The sequence below is a fragment of the Odontomachus brunneus genome, unplaced genomic scaffold (genome assembly GCF_010583005.1).
Source record: "Odontomachus brunneus isolate Ranch 3 - 2012 unplaced genomic scaffold, Obru_v1 Obru_scaffold_081, whole genome shotgun sequence".
Classification (NCBI taxonomy): domain Eukaryota; kingdom Metazoa; phylum Arthropoda; class Insecta; order Hymenoptera; family Formicidae; genus Odontomachus; species Odontomachus brunneus.
In genome coordinates this window covers 379,217-394,200 of record NW_022639531.1, presented here as the reverse complement: position 1 = coordinate 394,200, position 14,984 = coordinate 379,217, and the positions used below count along the sequence as shown (strand labels likewise).

Genomic DNA, 14,984 nt, shown 5'->3' with positions numbered 1-14,984 from the left:
TATATATATATATATATATATATATATATATATATATATATATATATATATATATATATATATATATATATATATATATATATATATTAATATATGTGTTCCCAACCTCCCGGATCTCTGTGCCCCAAACACACACTTTACAGTAAAATACACAAATTTACGTCTACATGACAATATAAAAATTATGTAAATATATACATAATATACACATAATCCTCTTTAATGTATTGTGGATACGTTACGAAATTTGATTTCATAATAATACTATGTCATTACTTCATACGAACATATTAATATTACATTTATATATATATATATAATAAAGAAATTAAGAGATATTAGAAAAATTCTAAACTTATTATTCTTAACTTAAATTCTTATTCTTAACTTGAAAACTAAACATGAAAATAATTTTACTATTACATTATGTATTGTACAAAACTTTTCCGCTTGCATATTTTATTGTTTATTAAATTTGTAAAAGTAGTGTCTGGTTATAGCAAAATATTTTTTACTGATAATATTTGAATATGCTATTTCAGGCAGCGTAGGTAAAAATATTAATAAAATCAGTTCGGAATTCGATATGAAATTTAGAATAGTACGAAAGACTAGAATTATGAATAGTACGCAAAAGTTAATAAACTATTAGATATATTTTTCCTAAGCCTTTGTTATCAAAAGAAAAATAATATCATAACTGCGTGTAAATTTTACAGTGTAGAAAGAGAGAGAGAAATAGTGAGAGAGAATGAAAGAGAGAGAGAGGTATCGTATATCTACAGCTCTAACCGGTGGATTCGTGTAATATATTATTTTATTGCATGGTCGTAACAAAATCATACACGGTAGTCAGGAATGTATAACAATTATAAAACGTGCCAGAAGTTCATAAATCATTTCGCCACGTAGATGATTTAGAGCCGAAAACTCGAGTTTATCGCAACTGTGATTAAGATCGATATAATCATTGTATGTGTTTATTATGTTTACCTAAGTCGAAGTCGGAAACTCTAGACACTGCGTCTAGTGTATCGAGAAAGAAATATCATTGTGTAGTGAACTATTACTATATGACAATAATAATTTTGCGATGCTTATAATTTGTATTTTCGCATAATTTTGTGTTTTTAATGTTATGAAACAAGTTTAAGTCATCTTATTACAGAACTTTTTGATACTTTCTCAGATTATGCTTTTAGTCTATGAAATACATTAAGAGAAAAATATCTAAAAAATAGTAAATATTTATTTAGTGAGTGATTACTAATAACATGTTTACTTAAATTTAATTCTTTTATTTAAATAGAATAAACAATTGCTTTCATGAAAAAGATATTTTTAAGATTTAAGATATTTTTAAGATTTCAAGAATATATGAATATATTTTCTTATTTTAGAAATATTTCATATTAGTACAAGTAAAAATATATTATTAGTACTTACTGAATAAATACTCAACCCTTAGTGATTTATGTGATAAACAGCATTACATGTGGCCCTATATGGATCTTGCGATTCCGGGCTTTTTATCATATTTTTAAAGTAGTTCAAAAAATCTGTAAAAATTCATGAATATACTTTCAAGTTTCTAGAACGAATACTTGTACTTTATTGTGCAAAAAATTAAAATATAGTATATCCGGAACCAGGGTTGGGTAAGTTAACTTTTTTTTTAACTAAGTTAAGTTAAAGTTAATGGCTTTGAAAATTTAACTTAGTTAAGATAAAGTTAACCCATAATGAAATTAATTGAATTAAAAGTTAAGTTAATAAAAAAAAATTAATTAAAAAGTTAAAAGTTAAATTTCATTTAATGACATCAGGGTTTCAGTTTTACAAACAACGGAAAAAACAAATATCTATAACTTATTTGGAAACATGTTTTATTTACAGGTACTTATTAAATTTAAGTAATAAAGTTTTTTCGAAACTTTTATCGCATATTTTTCCTCGAAGATTGTCGAAAATGAGCCCTCCTGCACTGAACAGCCATTCGACATCTCACGACATCTTTCTGGCGGAGTTAACTTCAAGATAATTGAATTAAAAGTTAATAGTTATTGAAAAAATGTAACTAAGTTAAGTTAAAAATTAAGAGTGTAAAAATGTAACTAAGTTAAGTTAAAGCTATTTAATTTTTTAACTTAACTTTTAACTTTTTAACTAGTTACTATCCAACCCTATCCGGAACCCTTTAACGTGCTGAGAAATTTCTATGAATAGAAATCGTCCGGACCCGAAATATCTATGTAGAGTCACTAAGGGTTAATATTCTACTTCTTAGATGTTCTCTCTCTCTCTCTCTTTCTCTTTAATTTTGTGAGGTTAATTTTGCTCTTAGTGTAAAAGCTTTTAAATGTTCTTAACTTATTCAAGAACGTTATTTTATTTTACATAATTTATTTTCTACATTCCATACCTATTTTGTAATATTTTATCATTATTTTATTATTATATGTGGTATTTTTAGTCTAACTGATATACAGTTAACTCACTTCTTTGTATATTTTGATCTATAAAGTATAAAAATAACGATAATATTTTATACTTGTAATATAATTTCTTATATTTTATTAAAATTATATTTAACTAATATTCTACGCTTACTTATTTTACTTATATTACATAATAAAAATAACGTTGCTAATAACATTTTTATTGCGGTACATGCAAAAACCGATTAAAGTAACAATTATGCTCTGCATTCATCCGAGTAGAGAATATAGTTATGTCTCATTCGATAAAAGTGCGAGTTGTCTTTTCTTCAGCGAAATTATACTTTCACCGTGTATTACGTTTTACACATCTCGAATAATATTAATATTCTATTACGTTGCATATACGTTTACATTACAGTGTTATTAATGATACAGAGTAGTTCAATTCAGTGATTACGAAGATAGAGATAATCATTGATGTGTTATTAGATTTTTCTGATGAAGTACTAGCGTGAATTACTCTCTAATGACGAGATAGAAAAGTATCAATTTTCTCATGATTAATATGAATTATTTCATATCTTGTACTTTTCAAACTAACTTATTATGCTCTAATTTGTTATAATATTTAGTTAAAAATCTAAAAGTATATATGCGCGATAGTCCATAGTTCCATAAAGATTCCGATCCCTTCCATAAAAGAAGAGAAGAGCTACATTTACACACTTCAAAGTGTTACGATCCGGTTTACGTTATTATCCCGACTCCGTTCAAGCTCATTCGTTTGACACGAAATTGTCGTTGGCCGATGGTGACAAGAATGCTTTCCATCGGGATAATCTAATAGATCAAAACGCCTGAAAACATTTATTGCGCCTCTATAATCGAAGATAATTTCTGAGCGTCACGTGGGCACAAATTGGCTAACTCGAAGAAGATGGTTTCACGCGATAATTCTCTTTCGAGAAGCTTCGACAAAAATTCTTACGGGAGAAACCTATTCAGAATAAATGTCAAGACCAAAGGTTTAGTTACCTTACATAGTTATGTGAAAAAGGAACAATGTTTAGTGAAACTATTTGATGTTCAACAGTTCGTTAAATTTTCACTCTCTTCGGCTCTTATTTTCTTTTTTCAAAACATTTGTTTCTAAAAGTACTGTAGCATGAATGATATAGAAAAAATGCAAGAAACATACCAAAATATGAACTTGTTTCTGAGTCATAACTAAGTTCGCGAACAGTGATTCTCAAATCTAACAACTAGATGAGTTACTTTAAAGAAATAATAAGTTCAAAGTACTGCACATATAAATTAGGTCGAACTGAACACAAAATTTTTCATCTTTGAGTAATAATTGATGTAACATTAATAGTAGATGTATAATGTAATAGTCTTTTGTAGAATAATTTGTATATTTTCTTTTCGATGCATTGGAGTGTAATTCGATATTCAATAAGGAAATATGTTTTTAAGTAATTTTTAGAAAGTAGTTTTCCTTATTGAACGTCGTGCGAGTGCACTCGGAATGTAAGTTAATTAATTCTATTGCCAGAAAAGAAAAGATTATATATGACGTTTGTCTCTATATGGCCACATATATATATAATTATGCGTAATTATTTATATCCACAACGAAAAACATATTATTATACAAATACAATAATAGAAATAAATGCTTATGCTTCTGACAGCACACGATGTCAACGTTTAATTAAATGAAACTATTTCTCCCCTTTTCATTTAATTTTTTTCTTTTTTCATGTAAACATATATGATCCTTAAAAGTATTACTAGTTAGTCAGTAATAAATTATTATAGTAGTTTTATTACTAATAGCAAATGATTTTGAATACTTAAATTACAGTATTACTAATGATACAGAGTAGTTCAATTCAGTGATTACGAAGATAGAGATAATCATTGATGTGTTATTAGGTTCTTCTGATGAAGTACTAGCGTGAATTACTCCCTAATGACGAGATACATAAGTATCAATTTTCTCATGATTAATATGAATTATTTTATATCTTGTAGTTTTCAAACTAACTTATTATTTGCTCTAGTTTGTTACAATGTTTAGTTAAAAATCTAAAGACAATTATATGTGTGATTACATATGTTTGATTATATAGAAAAAGGAATTTACATATAATTTATATATAATTATATGTAAAATTGTATATAATAGAATTAGAAAAATAATAATATATTTAAAAAACTTTAAATGCTCTCTCAAGCTTTCCAACAAATTAAATTTTGTTACTTAACTTAATATACATTACGAATTTGTTTTTACGATAAAGTTACTGGATCACTAATTGGGACGTTCACCTTACTAAATAACGATTGCATAAAATTATGAAATTGTGAAGCAAAAGAAAAGAACGCGATAGTGCTAATTTGAAATCTTTTCATGCAAAATAAGAGGAGCGCGATTACGCCAACAATTTTCATATGTGGAACGTTAGACCGTGAGCATACTTCTTAGCGTTGATACGGTTAATCAACGAGTCGTTGATCTACGTCTACAATACACGTAGAGATATGATAAAAAAAAGTTTGTTTTGCAAAGGAGTGTGCCATTCGTAAAACAATAAAATTGGGTAGCGCAACTGATTACTCACTATTATCTCTACACCACAACAATAATCTTTTTACGACAAAGAAAGGTTAAGGTGTGTACACTTGAAATTTATTGAGTGGTTGTAAGGATAATACTAGTCAATGGGTAGTGGACAATAAAATATATAACTATTATATCTTTCTCCATGCAAAGCAATCATCTGATTTATATTTACCGTAAGATGGGGTTACTTTATGACTGTAGGGGTTACTTTGTGACACAGTGACTATTGGTCAATAGTGATAATTATCACTATTGACCAATAGTCACTGTGTCACAAAGTAACCCCTACAGTCACAAAGTAACCCTATCTTACAGTACTTCCTTTTAACCTTAAAAGTTGACGAGTACATTATATCAGCCGTATGTTGCGCATCGAGTACGTTCTATTAAGACATCACAGCAGTTGGCGTAATCTTTTTTTCTTGTAAAAATAATGAAGTACAATAGAATGCCGTTCTACAGCGAGCGAGTCTCGAAATTGGAGAGAATGAGTTATAGCTTTTGTTTTGTCGAAGATAGTAAAAATATGCTGTCCATGTTTTTAAATTCATGTCATTAAACGCGAGAGAATAGATAATGAAGGATAGTCTTACGACGAGCGCGCGGAAAGAATAGATTGATCGGCGAAGATGGTTCTCGATATATCCTTTGCGTTATGCACGCCGGAGAGATATAGTTACGTGAGCCCACAGACATTAATTGACGGACATCTTCGTTGGCTCGCCGCGAGTCGGCTTTAATGATCAGCCTGTAAAAATGTTTCCTATTTTTATTTTTTTATAGTGCCATAAACACGTCGCCGCTGAAGGCGCGCGTAGTATTTGTCCGTTGCAGCTTATTTATGTGTTGTCCGACGATATCTTCCGTAGCATTCGTAGTTAACTAGACTTGTTAAATGCAATACATGCATTCGTCTATACATGTATATATATATATATATATATATATATATATATATATATATATATATATGTATATTCGCATCGATATAACATTGCAATTTATCGTTTGCATAAACATCTCACGTATTCTTGTGTATCTTACGGGCGCAATTCGACTTTGCTCGGACGTTTTCGTGAAATCCACATTGAAAGAAAGTTAACAAATGCACTTAATTGAGCGTTTCAATGTAATATCTGTACTAGTAATTATTTGGCCTAGTAATAATAATTGCAAAATGATTGAAAAGTAATTAGTAAAACGTATTCTTCACTTAGTTCAACCAATCAAATCGTTTGGTAAAGAATACCAAATAATTTGGCCATAATTACTAAATAGTTTGACTATTACCGAAGTATTTGGCCACATTTTGCATATTTATTACATGATTTTATTTTATAACTAAATAATATACGATTTTACTTAACAAATATAACAAATATATAATATATATTTTTGTAAAATATCATTGCCTTTCATAAAAGCAGTTGTTTATTCTATTTAAATAAAAACATTTGGATTTAAGTAAATCAATGTTATTAGTATTCGAATATTTCTTATTTTTCAGATATTTTTCCTCGTAACGTACTTCTCAGATTAATTGATTATATTCACTTACACACTTAAGTTAAAACTATTTGATCAAAGTATTTGGAAACTATTATTCAGGTTCCATAATTATTACCAATCCTTTGTCTCAGGTCACTTTCGCTCACTTTTCATTTTCAGTTTATGGAGGAGCAGAGGTCTTAGCTTCTCCAGAGGAGAAGCTCGCAGAAGGGTCGTAGTTTGTTTTCGCGGGGAATCTCTATCATCTCTCCGAAAGAGTCGGAATTCCTGGCAGAATATTTAGTTATACTGCAGCACACGGCGGTCGTGAAGCGCGAGCTCTTGATTATAGCACCTGCGGGAAGCGTGATGGCACATTGGAGCAGCGCCGACGTCTCATAACTTTACATAAAATTAGTACCTAAAAGCCCTTCGTCCTCACGGGTCCCGCGGAAAGCTCTAGCACTGGCATTATGGCCGCGGAAGTTCAAACGTTTAATCGGCGAGCATTAACATTAGATCCTGACAGCGCGTAATAACTACCGGCTGTCGGATTATCCCGAATAAGATCTCAAGTGCGGAATTAGGGTGAAAATCGGTAATCGGGTACTGCGCGCGTAAGGATCTGAGAAGAGTCGAATCATATTAAATTCGATTCTCCCCGTATGCGATTAAACGACATCGCGGTGTGCGCGCCACAGTGTCACATGTGTCACACAGAGTCGGCGTCGCGCGACGACGTGGCTTATACGATATCTTGGCAAACACAGGCGAGAGGTATTAATTGCGATTGCATAATATTTACGACGACATTTTAAATAGCGACTCTATCTCGTTCCCGCCAAGTTCCGCGTGTTACGGGCCTCTTACAAGAAAGTTACTCGGCTTAGGCTGGTGTAACATCGTGGTACGCGATTCGGCCAATATATCGTTGTCACTGTATAGAATCCACGCGGTTAGGATGGATTTTTATTCACTGATAATGGCTTATGAGGCATGCGTGTTCACGTGCCGCGCGACACGTGTTATAAGAATTTCTCTTCACCGCGTTGTAAAAGAAAAACGAAATATTGCCGATACATTGATGTCCGAACACAGTAATAGAGAGTTGTTATTTTATTTACGATTACTGTTATTAATTACGTTAGTTTACGGTTTTGCTAATCTCTCTCTCTCTCTCTCTCTCTCTCTCTCTCATTTCCATTCTTTTCTTTACAATATAGCGCGTTTTATCCGGACGCTTTTCTCTTCGAGCGATAATAATTTAGAGAAAAAAAGTACTTTCATAAAATTATAGTAATTTTTGAAGCCAATTATATTTTCGTACTATTTTAACCAATAAATAACAGCAATAATATATATATGGAAAGTTATTATATATCATTAAAATTATAAAGCGCCCCAAACAGCATACGTTATTAAAAAATATTTTAAAGACGTTCAGAAGACATTTAAAAGAAATAGAAAGTGTTTAAAATACTATAAGACATATATATATATATATACAGAAATATCTTAAAAGTAAATAAATATCATGGTTTTTAAATGGTCACTTATTTCACTTGATCAAGTTGACATAAACAAATGATATAAGTATATTGACAAAATTCTTATGTGTCTATTTATTTTTTAGATGTCTCTGTATGTCTAATGTATATATATTTAGAAGTATAGGGGGCTTTTATTTAATATAAACATATATACCTATATCTTTCTTCCGCGCTTACTGATTTTATGGTTTGATTATGGTGGCATTATTTGCACACAGCTCTCCACTATAATACCTTTATCAATTGGTTTTGGATCTTTACGACTAAATAAATTCATGGTTGTTGCTGTCAAAACATTAGACAAGATGGAATAATAAAAAAGAATAAGAATTTGCCATACTTTCTTAACTGTCGTATGGTTTCTGAACGAATATCGAAGTCCTTGAGTCGTTTTATTGTATACTTCTTAGGTACTAAATGAAGAACAAGGCAATTAAGCTTTTTATCCTTTCATTAGTATGATTAACGTTACTTTCTGTATTTTCTGTTATCTGACATCATATTTGCGATGATTTTTTTAGATATCCAGTATAAATATTAATTTAAAACCTTTCTTTTATAATATAATTACACAAATTAATGTCTGAAAAAAGAAATATATATATATATATATATATATATATATATATATATATAGTGGTAAACATGTCCTAATGCATTTGACAATAATTAAATTTTTATATTTCTGAGCGCACACATACACACACACACACACACACACACACACACACACACACACACACACACACACACACACACACACACACACACACATATATATATATCGTGCTTTTTAAACTATATTTTAAAGATTTTTTTTCATATTAACATTATACATACTGTTTTAGAAAGGTTATATGTATTTGATGTATTCGTTCATTTTGTCACTAGTTTTTTAATGAAAGACAACGTAAATATAATTAAACGTGCTTTTTATTAAAAGTATGTTCAATTCATTTATGCAAAATAATTTATTTTATAGATACAATAATGTTTCTTACAATAATGTTATTAAAGTGATATTATCACAGCAATATTACTTTACCAGAGCTTCGAATTCTTAATTATGGCTTCTCTAAAGCTTCTAGATAGTTATAGATAGTTATATACTCATTGCGATAACTCACATAACCGGTCTCAACGTCTCTCCATGGTCTAATGGAAGCAAATTTATTTTTGGTACATACAGATCTTACAGATTCACCTAGAACCTCTTCTATAACATGCATGTTAAGTTTTGCTTTATCTTCTGATTTTGTAGTTAAAAGCCATGGACAGGTATTAATCTGTGATTTTAATATAGATGTTGGCCATGTCTTCCAATTATTAAAATCTGCATGAATTCCCATAATCACATTTGGTCGCGTATACGACGCACTGTTCATATACTGGATGTACGACATACTATAAGATTCGAAACATAGCGTTCGTCTACGTGATGTGCACAGATAACAAAGTTTAATATTTCTATTTCTGTTCTCTAATTCTGGACCTATCAGTAAAATTGTTAACTTTTTTACATAACGTAAACAATGCAGGAAAAGTTCCCAAGCTTTCACATATAGTAGATCAAGATGATTTGCTGCTATTACATGAATAATATATGTATGCTCTTTGATTGAAAAATCTAATAAACCGGCGTCCTTCATTCCATAACACAATGTCAACGGTCCTGATACGTAATCGGAATAGTAATAATCATCTCTCAGCAACCGTTCTATGTTCTTTTCCGTAGGACATCGCACAAATTGTAGAATGAATGTCTTCATGTCACCAACAGGTGATTTAGCATTGAAAGAAGAAAATTTGTTTTCAAATGAATTAAAACTGAGATATCTGATATCTAGGTTGAGACATAACATTAACATCTTGCATTTTGATTCGTGTTGACTCTTAAACTCTTGTAAATGACCAATACAATAGTTATCGGAATAGCATGTTTGGCAAGTATTTAAATTAATCTGTTGATGACAATGAACACACGATTTTGCGAAAATAATCATTTCCTCTTCATACGGCTTTAATTTACGTAGCAGTCGTGTCTTGATCGTGTGCAAAAATTCTTTTCTTGACTGCGTCCATTCGGACGTGAGTGCATAACGAGTGTTCCCCCAATCCTCCTTTTCCTTTAAGAATTGTGTCAAATATTGGCACAATTCCATGTGATGTGAAGCGTGCTCCCGTCTGTGTTCATTGTTGCAGTAAAAGATCATGCGGCATTTATTACACGGTATCAAATCGCCACTTTTAGTCGTCTTACAAACGTGACAAACATTCGGATGGAAGAATTTATTATAATATTCAGGCTTGCATCTTCCACAATATTCCACCACAAAACTAAAGTTCTTTATCCAGTCATCCATGTTGATATATTTTGTTGATAACGAATACTTTGCGTGCAATGTAAATTTAAAAGTAATACGTATGTGTTATATAGTCGAAGTAAGGAAGGACGTTAGTGCACAATTTAAATGTATAACTGGCAACTCTCTATTTGAAGGAGACTGAGAAGATATTTACAATTTTGCTTGCGGATCTTAAATATTGTTGATCAACTAAACTTGAGAATGTAACAAACTACGAAGATCCGTTATCAAGTGATATACCACGATAAAGATATGCGAATTTTGCAAATAATTATGAGATTTAATTCGCGCCGTAAATTGAAAAGAAACGTGGAAAGAAGAGAATAATGTCACAAGTTTTTAAACTATTATAACTTATTATGACAATTTAAATTATCATGACAATGAGATTGATATGATAATTAACGCTTTCCAGAAGCGAAGGTACAAAATAATTTTTTCCACATATATTTTATATCTATAAGTGCAAACAGATGGTATAATTGTATGTAGCATAAACGATATATAAAATAAATAATAAATATATACGTATGACTTTATTATATGATATTATATGTCATAATTTATGTTATATTATGATATTTAAAATAATAGAAGTTTCCAGAAGTTTTTCTAATTTATGTATTATTATTATTATTATATAGAATGTTTCTCTTCTCCACAATTATCATTAAATATTCTGAATAGCGTAATTTAATGCTTAAGCGGTATCAAAAATTCTAATGCAAAAATGTGGTGATTTATGTGTCATTATTTATTGCTAAATTTAATTTTTTTTTTATTTTGTATTGTACTTCTCTCTCTCTCTCTGTCTTTCTTTTTTTCTTTTTGTAACACTAAGCTTTCAAATAAAATATTATTCATCTCATGTGTAATTATATTATATAATACGATTACATTACCTTTTTCATTCTTGTAGTACATATAGACTTATACAAAATGGATGCCGTTTTATTTTACCATATTTAGCGGAATATGTACTGATTCTTTTACAAAGTTTATATTATATTGTTTATACAGAATTACAAAAGCTTTTATATAATAAAAATGCAACTAAAAATCAAGGACATTTAAAAAATTTAATTATATTATGTTTGAGGAATATTTATGTAAAAGCATTAGATTACGAGAGATTCTAAGACGTATAAATTATAATTTAATATATGTTTAAACGTATTAAATGACATAACGTACAAAATAATAAATATGTCTCAATTTATTCGTTAACAATTTGTTTTTTTATATTTATAGTTAAATATGTAGTGTTTTTAAAAAATATTTTTGTATTTTTAAGCATAATATTTAGTTTAAATTATATAGCGTGTAAATATAATAAAAACGTATATTTTTAACCTCTTTTCTAATAGCAACATTATATATGCTTACAAAAATTTTATGTACTTGATATATTCGTTTATTTTTGTCAATAGTTTTTGAGCAAAAAATAAAGTAACTGCAATATAAAAATACTTTTTATTGAATACATGCTTATATAATACATTCATAAAAACTATTTTATGTATTTCTTATAATAACTATAAAGGATTATAAAATAATTTTCTTATAAAATTCTTATAAAATAATTTTCTTATAAAATAATTTTCAAAATGATATTTTAATAGTACACAAGAACTTCGATTTATTTACTGTGAAAGTGGTAGATAGTCATAGATAGTTACATATTTATTGCGATAACTCACATAACTGGTCTCAAAGTCTCTCCATGGTTTAAAAGAAGCAAATTTATTTTTGACACTGTGTATAGATTTTACAGGTATACCTAGAAACTCTTCCATAATTTCCATGTTTAGTCTCGCAATATCTTTCGATTTCGTAGTTAAAAGCCATGGATAGATATTATTATTATTATTCCGTGATTTTAACATAAATGTCAGCGATGTCTTTTCATTACTAAAATCTACATGAATTCCCATAATGACATTTGGTTGTTTATACGAATCATTGTATATATAATTGGCATACGACATACTATAAGATTCGAAATTAAACATTTTTTTGTGTAATTGGCAATGTTCACAAAGTTTAACATCACTACTTTTTATCTCTAATTCTGGACCTACTACTATAACTATTAGCTCTTGTATACGATGGAAACAATGCAGGAAAAGTTCCCATGCTTTTACATATAACAAATCGAGGTAATTTGCTGCTATTACATGAATAACATATACACATCCTGTGGTAGAAGAATTTAATAAATCTGTAGCATTCAGTCCGTAATACAGTGTCAACGGATTTGATACATAATCAGAATAATAATAATCGTCGAATGCCCAGTATTCTATAGCTTTTAGTGTAGAATGCCGTACAAACTGTATAATGAATTCTTTCATGTCATTACTAAGTAATGTAACATTTACACTAGGAAAATTGTTTGTAAATGAACCAAAACTGAGATACCTGATATCTAAGTTGATACATGACTTTAATACCTCGCATTTTGATGTGTGCTGGTCTTTAAACTCTTGTAAATGTTCAATACAATAGTTTTCTGAATAGCATTCTAGGCAGTAGTTCAAATTATTTTGTTGATGACAATGAATACATGATTTTGCGAAAATGATAATTTGCTTTTCGTATGGCTTTAATTTACGTAGCAGATATGTCTCGATTGTATCTAGAAATTCTTTTCTATCTTGGACCCATTCGGAATGTGAATAACGAATGTTTCCCCATTCCCTCTTCTCTCTTAAAAATTGCGTTAAATGTTCGCACAGTTCCTTGTGTTGTATGTAATGCGCCCTTCTGTGTTTATCATTGCAGTAATATACCATACAACACATGTTACATGATATCAAATTTCCGTTATTGCTCCTCTTGCAAACATGACAAATGTTTGGATGAAAGAAATTATTGTACTCTTCAGGCTTGAATAATACATTATATTCCTGCACAAGGTCACAGGATTTTGCCCAGTTGTCCATGCTGATATATTTTGTTTAGGCGTTGATTACGCGGTACTGTAGTATAAATTTATAAGCAATGTATATGTGGAATATAGCCGGAATAAGAAAGATGTTAACAATCCAAACGTATAACTGACGACTGTTCGGAGGACACTATTGGCAATTTTCTTCTTGCGGGTCTTCCTTCCTTCCTTCTTATTATTTTATTTAGACTCAGACTTATCTCAATTTTAATCCAAGGTATCGAGATACAAATTAAAAAAAAAATTGGTCCTAACGTGTTAACGTCTTAACGTAACGGCGACGTAGGCCGGAACTCTTGCGGGTCTGAAATATTGTTGACTAACTGAATTGAAACTTGAAAATATAACGAACTATGAACATATCTGACACGCGCGCTACCTCTTGAGTGTTGCGGGATGGGAGAGAGCATGCTTGTAAGTCTAGAACAGCGCTCTGTCTTTATCTAGTATAATCTGAACCAAAAGCTAAGTCGGCTGATTTCTGAACATAAGCTAAATCTCCAAATTAGGAACCATCTTTGATTTGTTTTTTTTAATAAGTCGATAAGTGAATACTAATAAATGTGAGAAAAAAAATATATTTTTTTTATATCTTAAACTTTCATTCATAAGCTTAATAGCGAATTCGGTTGCTTACACTAGTGCGCACTGAGTGCATACTAAAGCTTGTTTATAGTATGTTATTATATTTAAAGATTGTCTTAAATAAATTCTCAAATATTTTTAACCATAATATGATATGTACAACATCCGTACGAATCATTTTATTAGTTAAAATGTTTTTAAATATGTATTTAAGACACGATCTTAAATATAAGAATGTACTGTAAACAAGCCTTAACGCGCACTAGTGCGCACTAGTGCAAGCTACCGAATTCGCAATAAATCATTCCATGGTCACTGCTTTTCATATTATCTCTAACTTTTAACTTGGATTATATCACATTCTCCCCACTCTCGACTATACTATGAACCAGACAAAGATAAGAGAGAAAACAAGGAACCTCTCTCTCTCTCTCTCTCTCATCCCATACGCCTCAAGAGGCAGCGCGCGTTCCAAGTAGTATATATTTCAGTGATCTGATATTAAGTAGGAATAGCACGACCAGAGAGAAGCCTGAGAACGGCCACGCCATACGTTTTAGCCGACACTGATTTTTTTCTTCTTGTTATTGGCTGAGGATCCACGAGACACCGATTTTCACGCAGGTTCGATGCGCCATCTACACTCATTTTTGAGGTGGAACTACGTTTCCTACGTCCACTTTCAGACGCTGCTGGTAAAGTATCGATTTGGTGCGTGTCCATTCTACACCTACTAAAAGTAGTCGGTAATATTACTATTCTTCAATAACTTCCGAGAATTCTTTTGTTAGTTATAAAAATTTATCAAGGATTGACCATTTTTAACACTTTTTCGTCCGTAACTTTGTATTTGTTACATGTTTTTACAGATCGAAATGAATTTCGCGCGAACAAAATATTATAAATTCTTTTAAATATATATATATATATATATATATATATATATATATATATATATATATATATATATAAAAA

At 30.0% G+C, this 14,984-nt stretch overlaps 2 protein-coding genes across 2 annotated transcripts; both read right to left on the bottom strand.

Moving 5' to 3' along the window:
• Positions 1-9,023: 9,023 nt before the first annotated feature.
• On the bottom strand, positions 9,024-10,586 carry LOC116847621. The gene has a single exon (XM_032822776.1). The coding sequence runs from the start codon at positions 10,469-10,471 to the stop codon at positions 9,173-9,175; it is 1,299 nt and encodes a 432-aa protein (XP_032678667.1). The 5' UTR covers positions 10,472-10,586; the 3' UTR covers positions 9,024-9,172.
• A 1,501-nt stretch (positions 10,587-12,087) lies between these two features.
• LOC116847620 lies at positions 12,088-13,832 on the bottom strand. Its single transcript, XM_032822774.1, has 2 exons — positions 13,539-13,832; positions 12,088-13,455 (listed from the first exon to the last, which is right to left on the bottom strand). The coding sequence occupies exon 2, from the start codon at positions 13,417-13,419 to the stop codon at positions 12,118-12,120; it is 1,302 nt and encodes a 433-aa protein (XP_032678665.1). The 5' UTR covers positions 13,420-13,455; positions 13,539-13,832; the 3' UTR covers positions 12,088-12,117.
• Positions 13,833-14,984: the final 1,152 nt, after the last annotated feature.

Bases quoted from the DNA above. Each gene is read 5' to 3' on its own strand.
- LOC116847620 (XM_032822774.1), bottom strand. From the start codon at position 13,419: ATGGACAACTGGGCAAAATCCTGTGACCTTGTGCAGGAATATAATGTA.
- LOC116847621 (XM_032822776.1), bottom strand. From the start codon at position 10,471: ATGGATGACTGGATAAAGAACTTTAGTTTTGTGGTGGAATATTGTGGA.